General features: G+C 44.2%; 1 protein-coding gene and 1 non-coding gene across 6 annotated transcripts in view; one reads left to right on the forward strand and one right to left on the reverse strand.

Moving 5' to 3' along the window:
• Positions 1 to 1,372: 1,372 nt before the first annotated feature.
• Positions 1,373 to 1,444, reverse strand: Trnaa-ugc (transfer RNA alanine (anticodon UGC)). The gene has a single exon. It is a non-coding gene; the product is annotated as a tRNA-Ala (tRNA).
• Positions 1,445 to 1,694: 250 nt separating this feature from the next.
• Positions 1,695 to 20,159, forward strand: part of LOC135502707 (intermembrane lipid transfer protein VPS13B-like) — a 29,721-nt gene continuing 11,256 nt past the window's right edge. The window contains exons 1-25 of one of the 5 annotated variants that reach the window (XM_064795666.1): positions 1,695 to 1,851; positions 3,430 to 4,683; positions 4,909 to 5,102; positions 5,207 to 5,416; positions 5,530 to 5,764; positions 5,962 to 6,138; positions 6,259 to 6,629; positions 7,065 to 7,183; positions 7,372 to 7,679; positions 7,930 to 8,106; positions 8,240 to 8,407; positions 8,517 to 8,701; positions 9,001 to 9,223; positions 9,368 to 9,585; positions 9,828 to 10,044; positions 10,312 to 10,579; positions 10,715 to 11,789; positions 12,019 to 13,318; positions 13,630 to 14,087; positions 14,324 to 14,468; positions 14,754 to 14,935; positions 15,226 to 15,592; positions 15,864 to 16,372; positions 16,626 to 16,778; positions 16,905 to 17,150. In XM_064795666.1, coding sequence (XP_064651736.1) covers positions 3,774 to 4,683; positions 4,909 to 5,102; positions 5,207 to 5,416; positions 5,530 to 5,764; positions 5,962 to 6,138; positions 6,259 to 6,629; positions 7,065 to 7,183; positions 7,372 to 7,679; positions 7,930 to 8,106; positions 8,240 to 8,407; positions 8,517 to 8,701; positions 9,001 to 9,223; positions 9,368 to 9,585; positions 9,828 to 10,044; positions 10,312 to 10,579; positions 10,715 to 11,789; positions 12,019 to 13,318; positions 13,630 to 14,087; positions 14,324 to 14,468; positions 14,754 to 14,935; positions 15,226 to 15,592; positions 15,864 to 16,372; positions 16,626 to 16,778; positions 16,905 to 17,150 — 8,415 coding nt within the window. In that variant the 5' untranslated portion in view covers positions 1,695 to 1,851; positions 3,430 to 3,773. Of the gene's footprint in view, positions 1,852 to 3,429; positions 4,684 to 4,908; positions 5,103 to 5,206; positions 5,417 to 5,529; positions 5,765 to 5,961; positions 6,139 to 6,258; positions 6,630 to 6,713; positions 6,744 to 7,064; positions 7,184 to 7,371; positions 7,680 to 7,929; positions 8,107 to 8,239; positions 8,408 to 8,516; positions 8,702 to 9,000; positions 9,224 to 9,367; positions 9,586 to 9,827; positions 10,045 to 10,311; positions 10,580 to 10,714; positions 11,790 to 12,018; positions 13,319 to 13,629; positions 14,088 to 14,323; positions 14,469 to 14,753; positions 14,936 to 15,225; positions 15,593 to 15,863; positions 16,373 to 16,625; positions 16,779 to 16,904; positions 17,151 to 20,159 lie in introns of those variants that run through there. The other 4 variants (XM_064795667.1, XM_064795668.1, XM_064795669.1 and 1 more) reach the window with 4 other exon arrangements.

The raw sequence follows: 20,159 nt of genomic DNA on the forward strand, positions 1-20,159 counted from the left end.
ACAAACATGCTGTTGTCTTTTGTTTTGTATTTCATATTTTTATTTCTGGTTTCTTTTAACTGTTTTGTTAGAGAAAGTGTATTTTGTCCAGGATACAGAATTGTCATTGTGCACCAATTCTCTGAAGAATACTAGGCTGATGAGGTTAGAGTGCACATAACTTGGTGTTGATGAATTTTTTATAAAATTGTTGTCAAACTTTGGATAAAAATGGACTGGAAAAGGTTTGGCAGGATGAGACTGTCTTCTGTTGTTCGCATTCTGGTCATTCTTCCAAGGTTAACCTTGGAATGCTTGGTGGTCATTGTTCCCTCCATATTCGGCTTAGTGTAATGAATTAATGAAGGTGTTTGTTGTATTTATATCTGTAATTGTAGTATCATGAGTTCAGTAGAACGCTAACAATTTATGTTCAATTGAACAGATGTCAGATTAATACGTCTTAAACCATCCAGGGTTAAAATTCACACAATTCTGATATACTGTACCTATTAATTCACCAGTGGAGTCTGCAGATTAGTTTACCATGGGACTATGCAGATTAGTTCATGAACGTTAACCCTAGCTGGCCAAAGGTATAGGGCACAACAACTGCCGCTGCCATGCTGTCATCTCAAGGCTATGACATAGCTGTCATCTCAAGGCTATGACATAGCTATCATCACAAGGCTATGACATAGCTGTCCTCACAAGGCTATGACATAGCTGTCCTCACAAGGCTATGACATGGCTGTGACTGAGATGTGACGTCTATTTTGTCTGAGTTTTGACATTATTTTGTTGCATACCCCAGTACATCAGCGCCGCCGTCTATGATATCATTATCCTATTGCCCTTGAATATACTGCTTGAGACATTGCACTTGAATGTCAAGTTGTGCATGAAATGTATGTTTTACATAGCAAATAAAGCCTCTCTCGAATATCAGCTGTTTAATTTTAGTCTGTCGAATTATAAGTTCGTTAAGGGTTGACGGAGAAATCCAGCCTACTGGCTGGTGAGACCATTGGTCTTCAAGACGGATTGTTCCTCCAATCCACCATTGGCTCGAGCTAGCTCTGATGTTGTCTTCAAGACGGATTGTTCCTCCAACACACCATTGGCCAGAGACAGATTGTTCCCCCAACACACCATTGGCCAGAGCAGCTCTGATGTTGTCTTCAAGACGGATTGTTCCCCCAACACACCATTGCCCAGAGTGAGCACTGATGCTTGTCTTCAAGATGTGATGTTCATGACTGAAGTCATCACCAAGAGATATGATACTGATGGGTTGTCAACATCATCGCCCAGAGCTACTGATGTCTTGAAGATTATCATCATCATGAAAACAATGTTAAAGAAAAACAGGGAGAAAATTAAAAAGATTCCGTGGAGATGCCGGGGATCGAACCCGGGGCCTCTCGCATGCAAAGCGAGCGCTCTACCACTGAGCTACATCCCCTTCGCTGGATGGAACGGAATAGAGTTTTTATTTAATCTCTAGTCATGAAATATAAAGCAAAGTACGAGTTTGCATTTATGTTTTATGATACTAATGATTTATATTCAACTTTGCGTAAGCTTACTTGCATTTGTAACCAATTTTTGCTCTCACTGGTCAGTTTTTAAGCCATTTTTACATTATTAATTAGTACCTTTTTTGCCACCAGATGGCTCATTTTGTAAATATCTGTTGAGTTGGCATGAACAGATTTTCGATTTATGGATCAAATATTTATCAAAATGCAAACCAGTTGATTGTCAAACTCGATCCTCCTGCTGACCAACATGTGCGTCTATTATTCCTGTACCAATCGAAGTCCTTTTTGTCAGCTGTAAATGGACAGAATCCTTTTTATAGGGTTTTATGTGAGTGGCAGTACCGCCTCTTCATTCAATCATGAAGCAAGATCATGAGAGACATCATCCAGCATCACTCCATCATCCCTCATACTCGAACAGTGACTGAGGTAGCACCGTAAATCAGTTGAGTAATATGCTGGCATAAGTCAGATAAAGATGGTCTCAACATAAAGATAGATACAATATGTTAGTAGGCCTACCAGCAATAACATAGTACAAATCCCACAACACAACTAATATTGAGGCCAATACAAGTAAAGAAGGGGCATGTGAAGGGCTGCCTCTCTGGATCCAGGTCAACTGCTAACACACCACAGGCACATGTTCAGTGGGTGAGTTCATACAGCCAAATGCACAGCTCGATTACATCATAGGATTAACATGATTAACAAAACAATACTGTAATCTCCCACAGTGAGTGACAGGTGAAGGACAGCTCTCTGGTCCAGGCCAACATGGCATGGTCATGTAGCTTGAGGGTGAGTTCATTGGGCCAAATACACAGTTATACCTAGGCTATGAGGGGTCACTCTGGTCCAGGCCAATATGGCATGGTCATGTAGCTTGAGGGTGAGTTCATTGGGCCAAATACACAGTTATACCTAGGCTATGAGGGATCACTCTGGTCCAGGCCAATATGGCATGGTCATGTAGCTGGAGGGTGAGTTCATTGGGCCAAATACACAGTTATACCTAGGCTATGAGGGGTCACTCTGGTCCAGGCCAACATGGCATGGTCATGTAGCTGGAGGGTGAGTTCATTGGGCCAAATACACAGTTATACCTAGGCTATGAGGGGTCACTCTGGTCCAGGCCAACATGGCATGGTCATGTAGCTGGAGGGTGAGTTCATTGGGCCAAATACACAGTTATACCTAGGCTATGAGGGGTCACTCTGGTCCAGGCCAATATGGCATGGTCATGTAGCTATGAGGGATCACTCTCAATTACATCACAGGATTAACCCAACATAACCAGAGGTGACAAACACAATGAGCTCCATAATTAGGTAGATGGTCATTTTGTTTTCACAACAATAGCTGATTTTGCTGGCATGACCACTCCAACATGTGATTACCGGTGTGAAAGGAGTATAGTCCCTACCTGGGAAAGTCCTGTTAAGACATGATATATTCTTAGATAAGGACCCTTGACCGCGGTCAGCAGAGGTTGGAATGTCCAAGATTTATTATGCACATGAATAAAGACAACCATACACTATCACATCAAACATCGGAATGCGATTCCGATTCGATGATATGGCAAGTCATGATTGAAATTAGAATTAAAATCACTTCATATACCATCAAATGACCTATAAACATGCAGTACAAGTAGAGTGGTATCAGCTCACCGATTGCGGACTCACAAGATGAGTCCGTCTCTACATAAACACTTCAAAAAGACATGTTTGTTTACCCGTTGAGAGTCTGAGTTGAAGCTTTGGACTTCCTGCCCCGAATACCTCCTGCCCCATGTCCCAGACTCTTCTACTTGTTGCTTGGTGTGAACTATTCAAAAGCTGAAAGTAAACAAGATCAGCACCACCTAGATGTTGACATCAGTTTCCACTCTTGTTTTCAGTCTGATCTGATGCCGTCAACAGACTTGTTGCCAGTTAGCCACTGATTGTTCCTTACAGTCTGATCTGATGCCGTCAACAGACTTGTTGCCAGTTAGCCACTGATTGTTCCTTACAGTCTGATCTGATGCCGTCAACAGACTTGTTGCCAGTTAGCCACTGATTGTTCCTTACAGTCTGATCTGATGCCGTCAACAGACTTGCTGCTAGTTAGCCACTGATTGTTCCTTACAGTCTGATCTGATGCCGTCAACAGACTTGCTGCCAGTTAGCCACTGATTGTTCCTTACAGTCTGATCTGATGCCGTCAACAGACTTGCTGCCAGTTAGCCACTGATTGTTCAACATGTTCAAACTTGAGTCGTACGTGACGCCACTCTTAATGGGCTACGTGGATAAATATGTTAAACTCAAGCCAGAAGATCTGCAAGTCTCTCTGTGGGGCGGTGACATCGTCCTTAACAAGTTGGATCTCCGTTTGGATGCCATTGAAGAAGCCATCAAGTTGCCGATCATGTTCAAAAGTGGGCATATCCATGAGTTACGCATTCATGTCCCGTGGACGAGGTTGGCATCTGAACCAGTAGTCATAACGATCAATACCATTGAGTGTGTTTTGAAACTTCGCGACACGGCACACAAGGATCACATGAAGGTGAACACAGTTGCAAAAACCCAAAAACCAAAGCTGAAGAAACCGAATGCGGAGGAACTGCCTCCAGGGTATCTGCAGAGCATGATCAACAGAATTGTAAATAATCTAAAAGTCGTTGTAAATAACTTGATTTTGAAATTTGTAGAAGACGATATTGTACTCTCGTTAAACATCAAATCTGCGGAATGTTACAGCGCCAGTAAAACCTGGAACGAATCATTTATTGAGCTCGCACCACCAGAATTAGTCCTACGGAAAGTTGTTGATTTCCATGACTTGACGGTGTGTTTGGATAAGAGAGACGGCAGTGGGAAGATTGAGAACTACCAAGAACCATCGCTGTACCGCTGTTCAATGACGTGTCGTATGCATATGGGCTACGACAGCCTCCATGCAAAGTTACCGAGTGTGACCAAGATGAACTTGTTCTGTGAAAAGCTTGATGTGTCATTGACTGACACACAGCTGCCAATGTTTTGGAGACTAGTGGAGCTGTTTCTTGCGATTTATTACGGGACATTAGAGCTGCCCGATCCAGACCCGGAGGATGCTGACACGAATGAGGAGAATGGAGACAGTGCTATTGAGTCTCAAACAGAAGGTAGGAATGTTCACTGAGAGCATTGGAAGCCCTGACCTCTGTCGGGCCTTAACAGGAATGTGCATAAGCTAAAACAGCCATTCTGTATCAATTACAGTTGGAAATTATTGTTTTGTTAGCACAGAAGTTGTCAGTATCAAGTTATGATTATATCAAATACCTATGTCTTATGTTCTCTTTCTGTTCAAACCAACAGTCCTAGCATATTTTCTAATTTGTTTGCAGCACCAGCTCCAAGTGTGCCTCATACATCCCATGAAGGTGACCAGGCAAGCTGGGCTGGCTGGGCGTGGTCGTTTGTCCCACATGTCCTACCAACTGAAGAGGGTAGCGACGAGGAAGAATCGACCCCTAGGAAGAAGACGCCACCTATACTTGCTGTTGGAATCTATTGTTCTCATGCGTCCTTGGTCATCAAGGTAAGCATTACCATTTTGTTGATTCACGTAAATCAACAAGGTTGCAATGTTCAGCTCATACGGCATATCGTATATCATTCGTAACCAGTCTCCTATCATTTCAGCAAACTGAGCATGTGCAGGAGAGCCGTTTCTTCGGACCTCAGAAGATTGTCTTCAAGCCGTTCATGTGTTTTGAGGTGCATGGTATAGGTGTAGACGTGTTGTTGGAGGGCCTGGAGTTCCTCAATGGACAGTTTGGCATCATTTCCGGCCGCGTCTATAGTGTGGGTGACTGTGTGTGTGGAGCGAGGGAGGACAACTGTCCACCAAAGGTAATTCTTTCATGTGTACCCCGCATTATGTCCTTTATAGGGTCTCGGCAAAATAGTTGAACAGGAAAACCAGCACTTGTTCAATAAGTTAATGTCTGTGTTTTGTTTTTCAGAGCGCTGTTTTCTTCCAAAGTGGTCCCCAGGATGTGGCGTTGAAGGACATTAACTTCATGTCAGATTCACTCTTTGATGACGAGAGTGCGGAAAATCTTGGGGAAAAAGCCGAGTTTATTTTTGACGCTGAGGTCCATAGACAAGTCTACACCGAAGCATGGGCATCGAAGAAGTACGGAGCTTTCTATGTGGATTATATGTACATAATGGAGGAGAAAGGGGAACAGCATATGAGTGAGTGTTTGAAAACTTAGATGCATATGAATGATCAATTTCAATTTCCTTCAAAGTATTTCCATAAAAATATATTCCTTATGAACATATTCTAAGGAGAAGTAGTGTGACTTCAGTGCATCATCTGCTTGTTGATGTAATCTGATTAGAGTAATATCAGAGCCATAATGTTAAAGCGATCTATGATTTCTCGCTAGGTGGCAGCACTTCAAGTTTGTTTGAAGGTGACGAGAGCGTGCAAGAGAACTCGTCAATGTCGTTCCTGATTGGTGGCAGCCATCTTGCATTGTCAAGCGCCATGTTACATCGTGTTGAGAAGTTCGTCTACGCATCCTTGGACCATGAGTATGAACCTTATACGAAAGTACACGAAGGTGAGTTATCATTGTCATCATTTCACCGTCTGTAATCCGGCAAGCTTATCTGCCCTAATGGTCCTTCAGTTTAACAACATATCTTGATCAATGTTTAACCAACAGTTTTTCTCCCTTTAGAAATAGTGGATGATAACCGGCGTCCACCAACAGAGGAGCAAGTGGACGCGATGGAGCGTTATGTCAACACGCGGACCATGCACCTGACCTTGGTCAACCCAACAGTCTCTCTCCTCGCCGCAGACCATCCCTACTGTGATATCAAACATCGGAAAAACATCGTCATGAAGAAATCAAGGCGGGGTTCGAAAGTGAGCGGGGAAAAGATGCGTTACATGCAGCCATTACCTGCAGTACTTCTACAAGCCACCCGGTTTGAAATGCAGCTGGTCAGACCAATGTACCCTCGGCGTCTCGTCAAGTTCATCAGCAAGTTAAAGGAGCCCTCGAGTAACTTGTTACATCACTGCCATACTCATCTGTATATCAAGGTACGTGTTGGTGAAGGTTCCTCGTTACATCACTGCCATACTCATCTGTATATCAAGGTACGTGTTGGTGAAGGTTCCTTGTTACATCACTGCCATACTCATCTGTATATCAAGGTACGTGTTGGTGAAGGTTCCTCGTTACATCACTGCCATACTCATCTGTATATCAAGGTACGTGTTGGTGAAGGTTCCTCGTTACATCACTGCCATACTCGTCTGTATATCAAGGTACGTGTTGGTGAAGGTTCCTCGTTACATCACTGCCATACTCGTCTGTATATCAAGGTACGTGTTGGTGAAGGTTCCTCGTTACATCACTGCCATACTCGTCTGTATATCAAGGTACGTGTTGGTGAAGGTTCCCTCATAGAATCTAGGATGGCCGTCAAGGCCAGTTAACGGGCGATTCTGAAAACCTGTGGATTTCTATTTCAGATATTTGGTGTACAGGCTGGTCTCTATCGGATGGAGCAGTCCCAACCAAGTGTCGTCAGCCTTGTACCACAGACCAGTGGTGCTTACTACAAGAAAACACTGGTGCTGCCGATGTATTGGTGAGTTCTCATGCCATCAGTATCACTGCCACAGGTCAAATTGAAGTCATGATTATAGTCCTCTGCCAAGCTGAACACTTAAGGTTGAGGTACAGCAAACACATTACCAATTAGGACAGCCAGCGTCGTAGGACAGCCAATGTTGTAACCTTATAATATTTCGTTGAATTCCAATCTTGTACTTGCAGGAGCGACCCGGACCAACCCCACAGGGAATGCCTCTACGAACTGCCAAACTTCAAGGTTCAATCGACCAACGCCCAGCTCCTTCTTCTCTTCTACATTGTGAGAAGCTGGAACCAAAATATTCCAAACCCTGAAAGGATCGTGGACCTCTCCCTCCTCGAGGATGTCTTCAGGCCCTCAATGGCACCTGGAAACCTTCCGCTACTTGTTGCGTCCATGTCTGGTTTAGACTTGAGGCAGTCATACAAAAAGTATGGCGGCCAGATTGATGGCACCCTGTCATCCTTTAGTGTGGCTATCCATAAACAGGGTGAGTGATCAGATATAGGAGTTTTGTTTGGCCCCAAATGGAATGATAAAGAATGACTCGGTATAATGTCATGATGAAGTGAGAAATACACCAGAATGGCAGCAGGGTGCAACCGACAACTTAAGGAGATTCAACCAATCCCCAGCAAGAAGAAACACTTTTGAACATTGAAGTAGCCAAAATGGATATGGAGTGTTTTGCACCTGAGCTCCTTCATACTTCACATTGACATTTTTCATTTCATATCAAGTTGAGAAAAAAGAGATGGTGGTTTCGCTCCTTCAAGGACCAGCGGAAACAAAAGGCAGTCAGTCCCCAGAATTCTTCACAGCAATGGCAGCAGACGCCTCATCCAAACATAAACAAACCTGTGTTGATGTGATCACCGTGTCAACACATCTGCCCAAGGAACTGCAGAATGAGGAAGGTAAGTTCGGAAAATTTTTGAAATTTCCAAAAAAATGCTTTTGTGGTTGTTTCATCATAAAATTAAAAAGTGAAGAAAAGAAATTTCTAATTTTTTTGTGGACAACTGACCAGTTGATTTTGTTTCATTCCAGTGCCTTCTATAATAGTGCTCGATGTTCAAGGGATTGTAGCCAACCTCGACCCATTCTTGTACGAGTGGTTGATCTACCACCCCCAGCACCTCGCCACCCCTCGACCCCTCGTCACTGAGCCTGTGGCTCTCCCTGAAGATGCCGCCCTTGAGAAAAATGGATCAAAAGGTAGAGTAAACAAAGCATTCTGGAAACAGCAATTTACAAAAAATAAATGACATAATGTTTCCTACCACTTAAAGTCTTCCTTCAAACTTTCATTCTGTGTCATTCGCAGACTCGCAACCGACTGGCAGCAATGCCACCATCCCAACAGACAGCCAGAGTCGCACCCAGTCGCGTTCCATCCAGCCCAAGTCAAGGTCCTCAAACAAGAAGACGCCACCTATTGAGGAGGTTGTTGTTAGTCTCGGTGAACAACTCGCTGCTATGATGGCACTGATACGCAAACTGAACCTGCAGGTTAGTGTGTCTCGGCACAAACTGAGCAGAAAAGGTGCAGTTCTAAATGATTCAAAATATATTTCATGATGTTTCATTTCCATACTTCCTCTCATTTGGGTTTACTCATACATACAATGTACACTAATGCGCCATTGGCGACGAAGTCTCATCCTTGAGATGTGGAAACTTTATAAATCTCCTGCCTTTGAAGAGTCAATTTTCAATAGAATACGATTTCGAAATGAACCTGTATTTGTAATCATCCTCATTGTTGCCATCTTGTTCCGTCTTGACACTTTCTCTGTATTCATTTCTAGGTTGAGTTCCACCATTGCTGTTGCCTCTTCCCTGTCACATCTCTCCCCCTCGCCGGCCCGACTATGACCAACATCACCACGCTGCGCTCACTCCTCACCAACCACAGCCATATTGAAATGCTAGTCGTCTGTTTGCCTCGCATCATGCTTCACAGCGCTGGCCATAAATTCATCAACCCAGGACAAGAACTGCCACTGTCCAACCCAGAAATGCTGTCAACAGGTAATCTTGTCTTTTGTCACCAACTCTCAGCCTTCATGTGACATGAAAGAAGAGCTTTTATGAACATAAGTTTTGGGTGTGAGAAGCGATGCCATTCTCAGTACAAATGCTTAATAATCTGACATAATCATTGGCGTCTTTCAGGTGATAAGCTTCCATGGACCCTCAAAATGGACGAGATGAGCCTCTACTCATTCCACCCTGACAGCCAAGCGCTGACGTTGTTGAAGCCGCTATCTCTGACGTGTACACTCGGAATAACCAGGAAGTATTCAGGGAAAGACCACAAGGAGTTGAAGTCACTTGGGTTCTGTGTCCACGTCGATATGGAGAGCATGTTACTGGCATTCAGTAATCAGCAGGTATGTCCACATGGAGCGCAGGTTATAAGATTATGTACAGGTGTGTCCACGTCGACATGGATCGAGAGTTTACCAATGAACTGTTTGAGAGAGAACATTGGACCAAATCAGTCGCTGAGCCGGTCTGGCAGAGCCGGTCTGGCAGAGCCGGTCTGGCAGAGCCGGTCTGGCAGACCCAGTCTGGTGCTGTGCTATGGCATTCATGACATTCTACACTCATTGAATACTCTCCCTATTTCCAGGTCAACCTCATCTATAAACTCCTTCAAAAGGCAGCAAAAACTTCCAAAATGGTGATGAACAATGTGCAGCAGTTTAGCAGGAAAATATTCCCAAAAGTGCTAAAGAAATCAATAGGCAAAAAGGAGGCTGTACCAGAGGAGAAGAGTCCATCGAAACCAACCGAGCCTCCCACTGAGTCTAGTCAACTGCTGGAGTCGAGTGACCCTCAGGACACTGGTGAGTTGAGTCTTACTTGATTGAGTATGGTGAAGCCGATGGGGAGGGCATCTTCTATCTCTCTGTACATTGAAACTATTCACACATGCTTGAGGAATGTACCAGCCTCAAACTGTGCATGCTGGTCCCCGGAAGACCATCAATTTAATCCCCTTGCTCCTGCCTATTGTTCCCTTGAAGCACTTGGTTCTTTTGACAACATCGATGCATCATGAGAGAAATATCCCATAGTTCAGAAGGTGATTGAATCTGTTTCTCTATTCACAGCCACTGAAGACCAGTCTGTAAAAAGCATCCGTCCTATCGGCGAGATCCTGACAGACGTCCCAACCAGTTCTGCTGTCCAGCTCTCTCTCTGGATTCAATGGACGCTACCCAAGTTCCTGCTCCGGCTGTTCAGGACTTGCCCGAGTGGAAATGAGTTCTGCATTTCTACAGATTTGGAGGACCTGACGACCTCTATTGACGTTCAGGAGATCTACTGCAAGGTCAAGTCCAAGGTCGGAGCGTTGAACATCAGTCACTATGAGAAAAAGTATGTTTACAAATATGGCAGTCCTAAAATACCTTGGTAGAGTGTAGTTATTTTCAAATTTTGAGGTAATGGCTGACTTTGATCCAGTAGTAAAACTCTTTATTAAGAAATGATATGAGACTTTGTGTTTTGCAGAAGTGATTCATGGGTCCCTGGCCGACACGCTGGAGTCATCGTATCAACATCGGGAAAACTCTCCAAAAACATTACCATCTTGAACAACAAATCGTGGACGTCACTGAATCAACCAATCATCAACCTTTACAATATCCAAGACTTTAAACCTCGCGACAGCAGCCATGGCTTCCTCAACCTGACCTTCACAAGGGCACTGAGGAAAAATGTCCAGAAGAAGATGAACACTTTAAAGATGACTAACAGTGATGATGACATCTTGTCTGATTTAGGTGATGAATCGGAGATTCTTGTCAACACGTATGTGGATGAGATCTGTCTGAACACGCAGCCATTTGATGCTGTCGCACATGTTCCGATCGCATTACATCTTGTGGAGATCTTTGCAGTGCATGATGGGATTGAGAAGGTGTTAACGGATAAACCGGTAGCGCCACCTATGAAGGTTGTGGAGAAACTGCCCTGGTTTCAGTCCGATACGCTGCCCCTGTTCTATCTCAACATGGCCAATATTCGAATCTTTGTACCGTTGGATGAAAAATGTGACCCAGGCCTGGCAACTGGCATACCCAAAGGTGAAGGAAGTAAGGAATCAGGACTGGCGTCCGAAATGTCCAAGGATGAAATCCAAGAAGTGATGGAGAGAAAATCTCCCGATAGTACGCTTCATCATGACATGTACGTGTTCCAGGTTCTCTCTGTTTGCTTGACTCCACAACCGGAAAACCCACTACCTCGTTCCCCTGTAAACGACGACCTGTACAGAAAACTGCTTCAAGCTGGATTGTCGCAGAATCCTGGCTCAGAGGTTGAAGACCGACAATACCAGTTAGATCTCTGCGGTCTAGGGCTGTGTACTGGCACCTGGGCCGAGGTTGATACCGGTTCCGCCCAGTGTCAAAACCTGGAAGATGAGGAGGTGATCGGTGTCCAGAATCCGGCGTTGGAGTGGAACAATCTGATCACCAAGACGTCAGAGGAAGATGTCCATCTTGTTCCCATAGCAACCAGTGTTGACCTGAGGATAGTCGCAGCTCCAGCCCTTGTCTACAAGACCAAGAACCAGGACACCTTGGTGAGTACCAGTCATTGACCAAGAACAGGGACACCTTGGTGAGTACCAGTCATTGACCAAGAACAGGGACACCTTGGTGAGTACCAGTGCAGTTGTTCAGTATAACATGTGTGACACCTTGAAAACATTCCATTTTGAATGCCATATTTCACAGGTTACTCATGTGTTGAAAGTGGCAAGCATTTTCAAATTAGAACTTGTCTGATGTGATGATTGTTTGTATCTTCAGCCAGCACTCGTCAGTGGATACTCCCTGGAGGTGAACGCCATCAGTGACATAGACTTCACCCTCTCGACAAGTCAGGTGAAGCTACTCATTCAAATCGCCCAATCAAACATCGGCTTGTTCAGCAACAAGGCAACGTCAACTAACCAACCGGAAAGCTTGTTTCAAAGGGACCAATCAGAAAGCTCGTATATTGAGGTTTCAGAACGTTCTCCGCGTTCATCTGAGGTTAATCCAAACGACAGCGGTGTGGGGAGTGAAGCATCCACTTTGAAGACTCACGCAGCAAAACCAAGTTTGGCAAGAAATGTATCTGCTACGGCGATTGAGAAGAAATTAGTAGTACGGCAGACGTCTTTATTTGACCAGGAATTGAATGGAAAGAAATTGGAGGCGAGTCCGTCTGTAAGTGATCAGGATGTGACACTTCTTCCCCACATTATGGACATAACGAAGGAAACACTGACGATTCATCCAAGGCGGCAGCCCAGACATCCACGCAGCATTCAAAAGGTGCCCTCTCGTGAGCAAAACTCAAATGAGCTGTCTTTTACACCGTTTGATGTCCTTCTGACTGCGGGAAAGATTACCCTGATAGCGTATCGCCACTCAGTGGTGAACAAAGCTGATTTAGATAAGACCAACCAGAGTGTTCATGTGGAACCAGAACAGCGCAAATCGAAAGGTGACCTCGAATGGCGGGAGGAGAAACCACTTGGAGATTTGACGATGTCAGATGAGTTCAGCGGTGCTAGCTTCGTCGGGTCGGATATATCAGGCATGACGTTACTCCCGTCTGTCCCAACCTTGATGGAGGCCCACCTCCCAAACATGCGGTATGCGGGGAACCAGTCTGAGAGCGAACACAGCTGCGACGACAGTGATTATGTTTACCAGACAATCCCGTTCTTATTCGCAAACTTCTCGCAGCCTCACAGTCTGGTGAATATTAAGCCAAACGCCCAAAAGGTGGAGCTGTCTTGTTATGATTTCACATTGAAAGGTCCAAAGGCGAACCACGTGATGACAGATGACTTGAAGGTTCTCCCTGACTTCACAGACTTTCCTCTTCCTTGGTTAGAAACACGTGCTGGTGATGCCAACCCGAAAACAGGCATCCCGCCAAGTCTCTACACTCTCAGGATCACCGACTTCCTACAGACGCCTGCTGATATCTCATTGAGTTTAGAGCGCCCACTCAAGTTCAGTGTCAGTATCAGTAAACTGGAGCAGGCAAATGAGTTTATGGGACAACTTTGGCCATTTGGGTTGGGAGAGGACACATCACGAGAGACACTGAAGGGTAAGTTATCAAGGTACTGTCAGAACTTGTCTAGTTTCTCCAGTACGAGGGTAGACCACATGGAAAACGACTCGCGAATTTACTCTCAAATCAATGCTTAAAGTATCTCCTAGTCCTACTACTGTCCATAGCCTGGAATAGTAGTGATTGTTGAGTTTAATGGATTGTCTAACATCTGTAACGAAGCAATGGGTAATATCATGGTTTGTGGATGTTATTTACTGCATTGACAGCTGGTCAGTTTGTGACGATGCACTTTGATAAGTCACAAAAGAAGATTGAGAACTTGCCATTGCCAATATTTCTTCCAGACACTAAACCTCCTTCTGGTACAAGTCGGAGAAAACTCATGAAAATCACACGAAAACATCTTGGCCAGATCAACAATCTCCAGGTGAAGACAGTCCAAGTGGTGGTTGTCATGGAAACAGTGTCACATGATGCTAATGCCCAGGTTACTGTAGCAACCAGTGGTATCCATGGTGATGTTGATATCACCAATGACTTGGGTCAAGCCTCGACCATCATCGGGCGTCTTCTCATTAACGACCTCCAGTGTCTGACCTCGTACCACAAGAAGACACGCCCGTTCATCGGGCCGCTCACAGTCAGCTCGACAGCCAGTGCCACCTGGTGTGAACACAGTGGACCAAGCTGGGTCCCCAGGATCATCGGCTGCGTGGATGTTGGCGCGTTTGACATTGTGTTCGGCCAGGAGCACTTCATGACCTTTGACCTCCTGAGACAACACATCGAGGCATACCTACAGGTAAGAGTTTGTCCCGTCCAAACATTCAGTCTAACAAAGCTAGTCACATGTGCTAAATGATTGAAGGAGACATGATAGTTGTAATGAGATGGTGCTTAATCCAATCAGTGTCCTTGCTGAGAGTGCCGTGTGCTTGTGAAATGTTCTAAAGTAAAGGTGCAATGACACCTTATCCTAGTCAATCATTGAGATATACCTGGCCAAAGGTCTCTCTAGAGCGTTATCAACCTTTTCAGAAGTCAAAGTCATCATGTCAACATTCACAAAAACCAGCACGTTCTCGTCCCAAGAAGCCACCTGTGAGTTCTCCGAGCTTCAAGGTTTCTAAACACAGTGTTGACGACCTGAGGCGGGGTGCGTTTCAATACATCATGGAAGAGGGTATGTTTGGATGAGTGAGGTTTAACAAGCTTATATTTTGACAGCATTTTATGTTTCCCAGCAGTTTGTTAGCAACATGAGTGTCTAATATTTAACCCCTCATGCTGCATATAGTTCCTGTCAAGAATACAGCCTTGAGCAAAAGGTACTCTTAAGTTGGCAACAGTATGTCTCTTACCATCTCAGACAAGTTTATTATTGCAATAAACAGATTGAGAAAGGTCAGTCACAGCTCTGTAACCAAAACCTAAAGTAATCTGATATTCAATGAATGATTCATTTTAGTTGAGTCGACGATTCAGCCGAACCCCAATGAAGTGATCTTCTGTAGTGACGATGATGGTCAGTGTACAATGACGTGGTGCTATCCCGAGGCGCGCATGCTGACCATGTTCCATGTCACACCTGTACCATTCAACATTGATGTTGATGACGATGCCAGCTTCATTGGTGATGAGTCACTGAAGGTACTGTCCGCTTGGTTCACTCATCCAAGTATTCAATACGAGCGAGGGTCTCAAGCAGTCATCATTATGATGTTGTCTTTCTGCCTTACAGATTAGACTTGTACTAACAGGAATACTCGACTTGATTTTCAAAGCCAACATTTTTTGGGACTGACCATGTTTCTTCATATTGAGCAGGAAAAAAAAACAAGTGAAAAAGATATTTGGACTTAGAAATTTTTTCATAAATTCAAAATTCTGAAAATTTTCAAAGCCAAAATTGATGTGACCATCTTCGGTTACCTTCACAGGTTGGTTGCATGTTACAATACTGGGATGCTGCACAGCGTGACTTCATTGACTGGATCGAGTTCTATCTCTCTGAACAAGAACCCAGCGAGGTCTCCCTACCCGACATAGACGCGCCATCCAAGGTCCGAGTTGCCCAGATATGGCGGGTTTCTATGGACGCGCATCAGGAGAAATCCGACGACTTGTCATGTGATCTTGAAGATGAGGAACGGACACCAGAACCGTTAGTTTTGCCAGCGACTTTGGCGGCGTCATTGAGAGTGGACTCGGCTGTTGTGACTGATCTTATTCCTGGCGTTCAGTGGAGTTTGTCCATGGATCTCATCCGGTTGAGGCTGGAGCATCATCTGCACCACTTTGGAAAAGGTAATCATTGTTCGACTCTTCATTGATACTTTAGGATGTGTCGACTTGTGACTTTCTGAATGAACGAGTTGGCTCTATATGATTCATATGGTCACTCTTGTCATGTCAGGGCATACAGTCACAAGGTACAACATGAATGTCAACTCAGCCTTATAGACAGAAAGTTTTAAAGCAGTTCTGTGGTTTTCTGATCAAGATTTCAATATCTGGCATGAAAAAATACATCCAAATGAATCTTGTTGATTGAGATTCTTGTGTATATTATCGACAGGTACCCCAAGAAAAATCCGACCATTCTTCTTAAGCGACAACCACCCAAAAGATCAGGAATACGCACGAGTAATGCTCGACGATGTTCACATCTCTTTCTCACACTGCCACAACCAAATGACAAATATGCTCGGTGTCCTGACCGCTGAGTGCAGCCTTCTCGAGTACCGACACCTCACCATGAGACCAGTTTTCGAATCCTGTTCGGCAAAATGGGAAATGTTGATAAAGCACGCAGAGATACAAAACCAGGGTATTGACATTGGTTGTAATGTCAATCCCATTTTCCTCTACGTTGGCCAGGGGGCGCTGCATACCTTAAACAGCTCTTTACAAGTCTGGAATCAGCTCGGGAAGAAAGACTCGGATGCAGTGCTCATGTCATATTATCTGTTATGCAATGATACACAGGAGTCGATCAAATTTGGCCAGGTTGGCACTGATGAATGCATCAGCATGCAGTGTCGGCAAGCACAGCAGTACAGCTGGAGGTCACAGAAAACTAAACCGGTAAGAATAGTTGGTGAGCGCCTTGGCATGCAGTGTCTGTATCAGCATGCACTGTCGGCAAGCACAGCAGTACAGCTGGAGGTATTTAACAGAAGATGGAATTCTTATGGAATCATGCCTGTTTCCAGAGTGTTGAGGGCCACATTCTTATGGAATCATGCCTGTTTCCAGAGTGTTGAGGGCCACATTCTCAGGCTTGTGCCGTCGAGTGAACTCTCTGTTATTACTCATCCTTGGCTTTGTCATCTTTCAGGTGATTCGTCTATCTCTTGATGGCCATGGTTGGCTGTGGAGCGAGCCTATCAGAATAGACGAAGTCGGTGTAAATGTGCGGTGCGTGGAGTGTCGAGGGAAGAGGGCTACGTTGACGATTAAGGTCACACAGTTGACCAGCACTGTTAAACAGGTTGGTTTATTTCTACCAATTCCCAACACTTTAAAGAATGTATTATATCATCTGTACTGTACCAGGGCCAATAACGCCTCGGCTTCAGGTTGGTAGAAGTTCCTCTCATATCAAGGTGTCTTTCAGGTGTCGATCCAAGGCCAGCTACTCATATCCAACCGACTCAACCAACACCTGGAGATCAAGATCATAGCCCACACCCCGGAAAACCATCGCATGAATATCCTAGGTGCACGGCAGACGCTTGCCTCGTATGTGACAGAGGATAGCGACATGAAGGCCGTAAGGGTCAAGGTCATGGGCTCCAAGACGCCATGGACGCACGAGATTCCCGTCGTTGGTGAGAAGATGAAGGAGAGTCGACTAGTCAAGGTATGGACATACGAGGAAATCTCAGAAAAGTCATTTTTCATCAATAAGATGGAAGAAACATCTTTGAATATGAACCAAGGATATTGGCACTCGCAAAAATAGGCTAAACTCTCCCCACGGACTGGACGTATCTTGTCTAATGAAGCCAAGCTGAGGGTGGTGACTCTGTCCCTAGGTCACAGAAGATGGCACTCTCCTCAGAAATGGCTTCTGTCGATAGAACCATTGAGGGGGGGGGCAAAGTGGACCTTGTTTCACTGGCTAGTGAGGCCCTTGAACAGGTGAGGACAAGGTGCCGCCATTTGAATGCTTGGACAGTACCTGGTGGGTTTACAGTAGGGGACAGTGCTTATGACAGATTCTGCTGGTGCCACCATATTGAACACCTGGACAGCTCCTGGGTGGGTTTACAGTGGGGGCCTGTACATATTCATTGAACCATAACAAAATATATAAATAACTTAAATGAGTCTACTTTCTTATTATATAATACATTTTTTACTTCATTATTTACATTATACATTTTACATTTTATAAACAAGAAAAAACAGGTACAAAAAAGCGACTGCCTTTGCAGGCCATGACCATAAACTCACACTTTTTATGAGAGATGAATGTTTTAAACCTTTCAAGCCCTGTGCTAAATGACACAGCATGATCACCGAGCATCGGTTTACGTTCAAAGAGTTAAAATTTGATATAAACCAATGAAACCGAACAACTGGGTCCAAGTTCGAGTGAGAAGGTTGTATTTCAGCTTGGCCATGGTTACCCCCCGAGTGTGTCATCTTCCTGGAGATAAAGACCAGTGAGTGTCTAACCTTAGATACGTTGCGCCTACACCTACTAAACTCGCTGGTCTCCATCCTATCACTAACGGCTACACTAGAAGTGGCTACAGATGACGGCACTAACTGCCAGTCATGAAATAAACTGCTATCAGAACCTTGTAGGCCTAACCCACCTCTAATCTAGCTAAAAGGACCAACATGTACCACTAAAGGAAAAAAACTGTAAATTCAAAAAGATATCGTGACAAAAATATTAAAAAACAACTGAAATTGATAGAAGATTTATATGCCTAGACGGGGCTAAGGAAGATGACACTGTATTGAATGATAAATTTACCGATTGACTTTAGCAGCTAATTTAATTCAAATAGTACACAGACTATTTGAGAACGGGAAATGGGTCCCAAGAGCATTCAGGCTTGAAAGGTTTAAATTACATTAGTTTCAAAGGTATAAAACACACTGGGCCACAGTGCAAGATTATTGTGCGGTATTGCATTGTCAAATACATACAGGTGATCTACATACAGGTGATCTTCAAACATGTTGATAAATCACAATTTTGAACAAACATTTTGCCTAACAAGTGGTAGCGTTGCATTACATTACATTACATTTCCTGAAACAAGAGCATCATCCTGTTCTGTATCAATGTGACGCGTTGGTGTAAGCGCGGAGAGTTCGTTCATTAAGTTTCTCCCTGACGGACGTGATTTGACACTCGTCGGTAGTTTTCAGCGCATCCTGATCAGGGCTTGTTGTACACAATCAATTCATAACAGAATCCTCAGCAAGACTTGGCAGGAAATCTCCTCTGTACATTCTTGTTGATTCCTCCTTTCGATGTTCTTGAATGTATAGGTGGCGTAGCAAAAAGGCATCTTACTTCAATCACATAATCAATCAATGGCATCGAAAATAACCAGACTGTACATCATTCAGTGTCCAAGCTGATCCAAGGATCGAGACACCTACCTTGACCTATCTCAACTACAATCATTCATAGTCATCCCCAAGTCCATGAAAATCCAAGATCCGCAACCTGTCCTCTCCAAGCTTGTATTCCTGTAGACTTCTTGAACCTTTAAAATATGAGAATCTGAAATCATGCAATTATACCGATCAATAGCAAGGTGTCTTAAAACTCACAGAAAAATCTTTGATCCATAGCAGCAAATATTTCATCATGTGATACAGTCGGGGTTATTTCATAATGTGCCAGGTGGATGCAGGTAGGAAGTTCATGCAAGGTAAAGGCAATTATAGTGATTGGCAGGTCAGGAGAGTTAAGTTGGGAAGAGGGGCAGTGCAGTCAGTGCGGGCAGTTATGGTGGTGAGGGGAATGATATAACCCTGACAGTACCAAACATGAAACAGTTGCAAAGATAAGAGAACAAAAAATATCTCTTTAAAAAGTATCTTTTCTGATTTCAAAGAAAGCATTATGCATGTGTCTGTGATGCACAGTGGTTGACACTTTGTAATGTGTGAATCTGTCAGCACAAACCTGTGCTCTGGGTAAACTCCATGCTCAAAGATCTCACGTTTGGCGTGTCTGTCTTCCTTGAGTGTGCAAGTGGGGCCATCGGCATTCAACGATTCAATAGGCTCTGGGAATATGCTGAAAGATGCAACATGATTACTTAAACAGGGCTAGAGCATAAACTGGTCTGATCAGTGAGATTGCAGCTAGTATCAAGTGCCAGACGCTGGTACCACAGTCTGCTCTATTAGAGGACGATTAAAAGCTTACCTCTCACCTACTCTTGAAACCAACACAATTCTGTGCTCATTAAGATACTCAAGGCTCAGAGATCTTATCTCGGTTGTCTTGCCTTTGTGGACAGGTTGGCCATCGGCATTCAATGATCCATGGCAATCAAAATATCTGAAATAATGCTGAAAGCTGCAACATGATTAACTGAACCAGGACTGAAGCATTTTTTTTCCTGAACAGAGAGACGGAGGAAACACAGTCGACTCACTATCTGCACTATTACTAGAGAACTACTCTGGACTCTTGGGTCTTTGCGAGATTAGTTTTCTCTGCAACCTGAGACGGAATGATGAGCATCTCATGTTCAACTTGCTTTCATTTCGCAGTCAGTTTATTAGTTACCACTGTATGCCTTAGAGGGGGCAGAATGGTACTGTTTAGACAAGAAGTCTCTCCAACAGCTACAAGTATCTCTTCAAAAACATCTCAGCAACATGTTCG

This window comes from Lineus longissimus, chromosome 19 (assembly GCF_910592395.1).
Source record: "Lineus longissimus chromosome 19, tnLinLong1.2, whole genome shotgun sequence".
Classification (NCBI taxonomy): Eukaryota; Metazoa; Nemertea; class Pilidiophora; order Heteronemertea; family Lineidae; genus Lineus; species Lineus longissimus.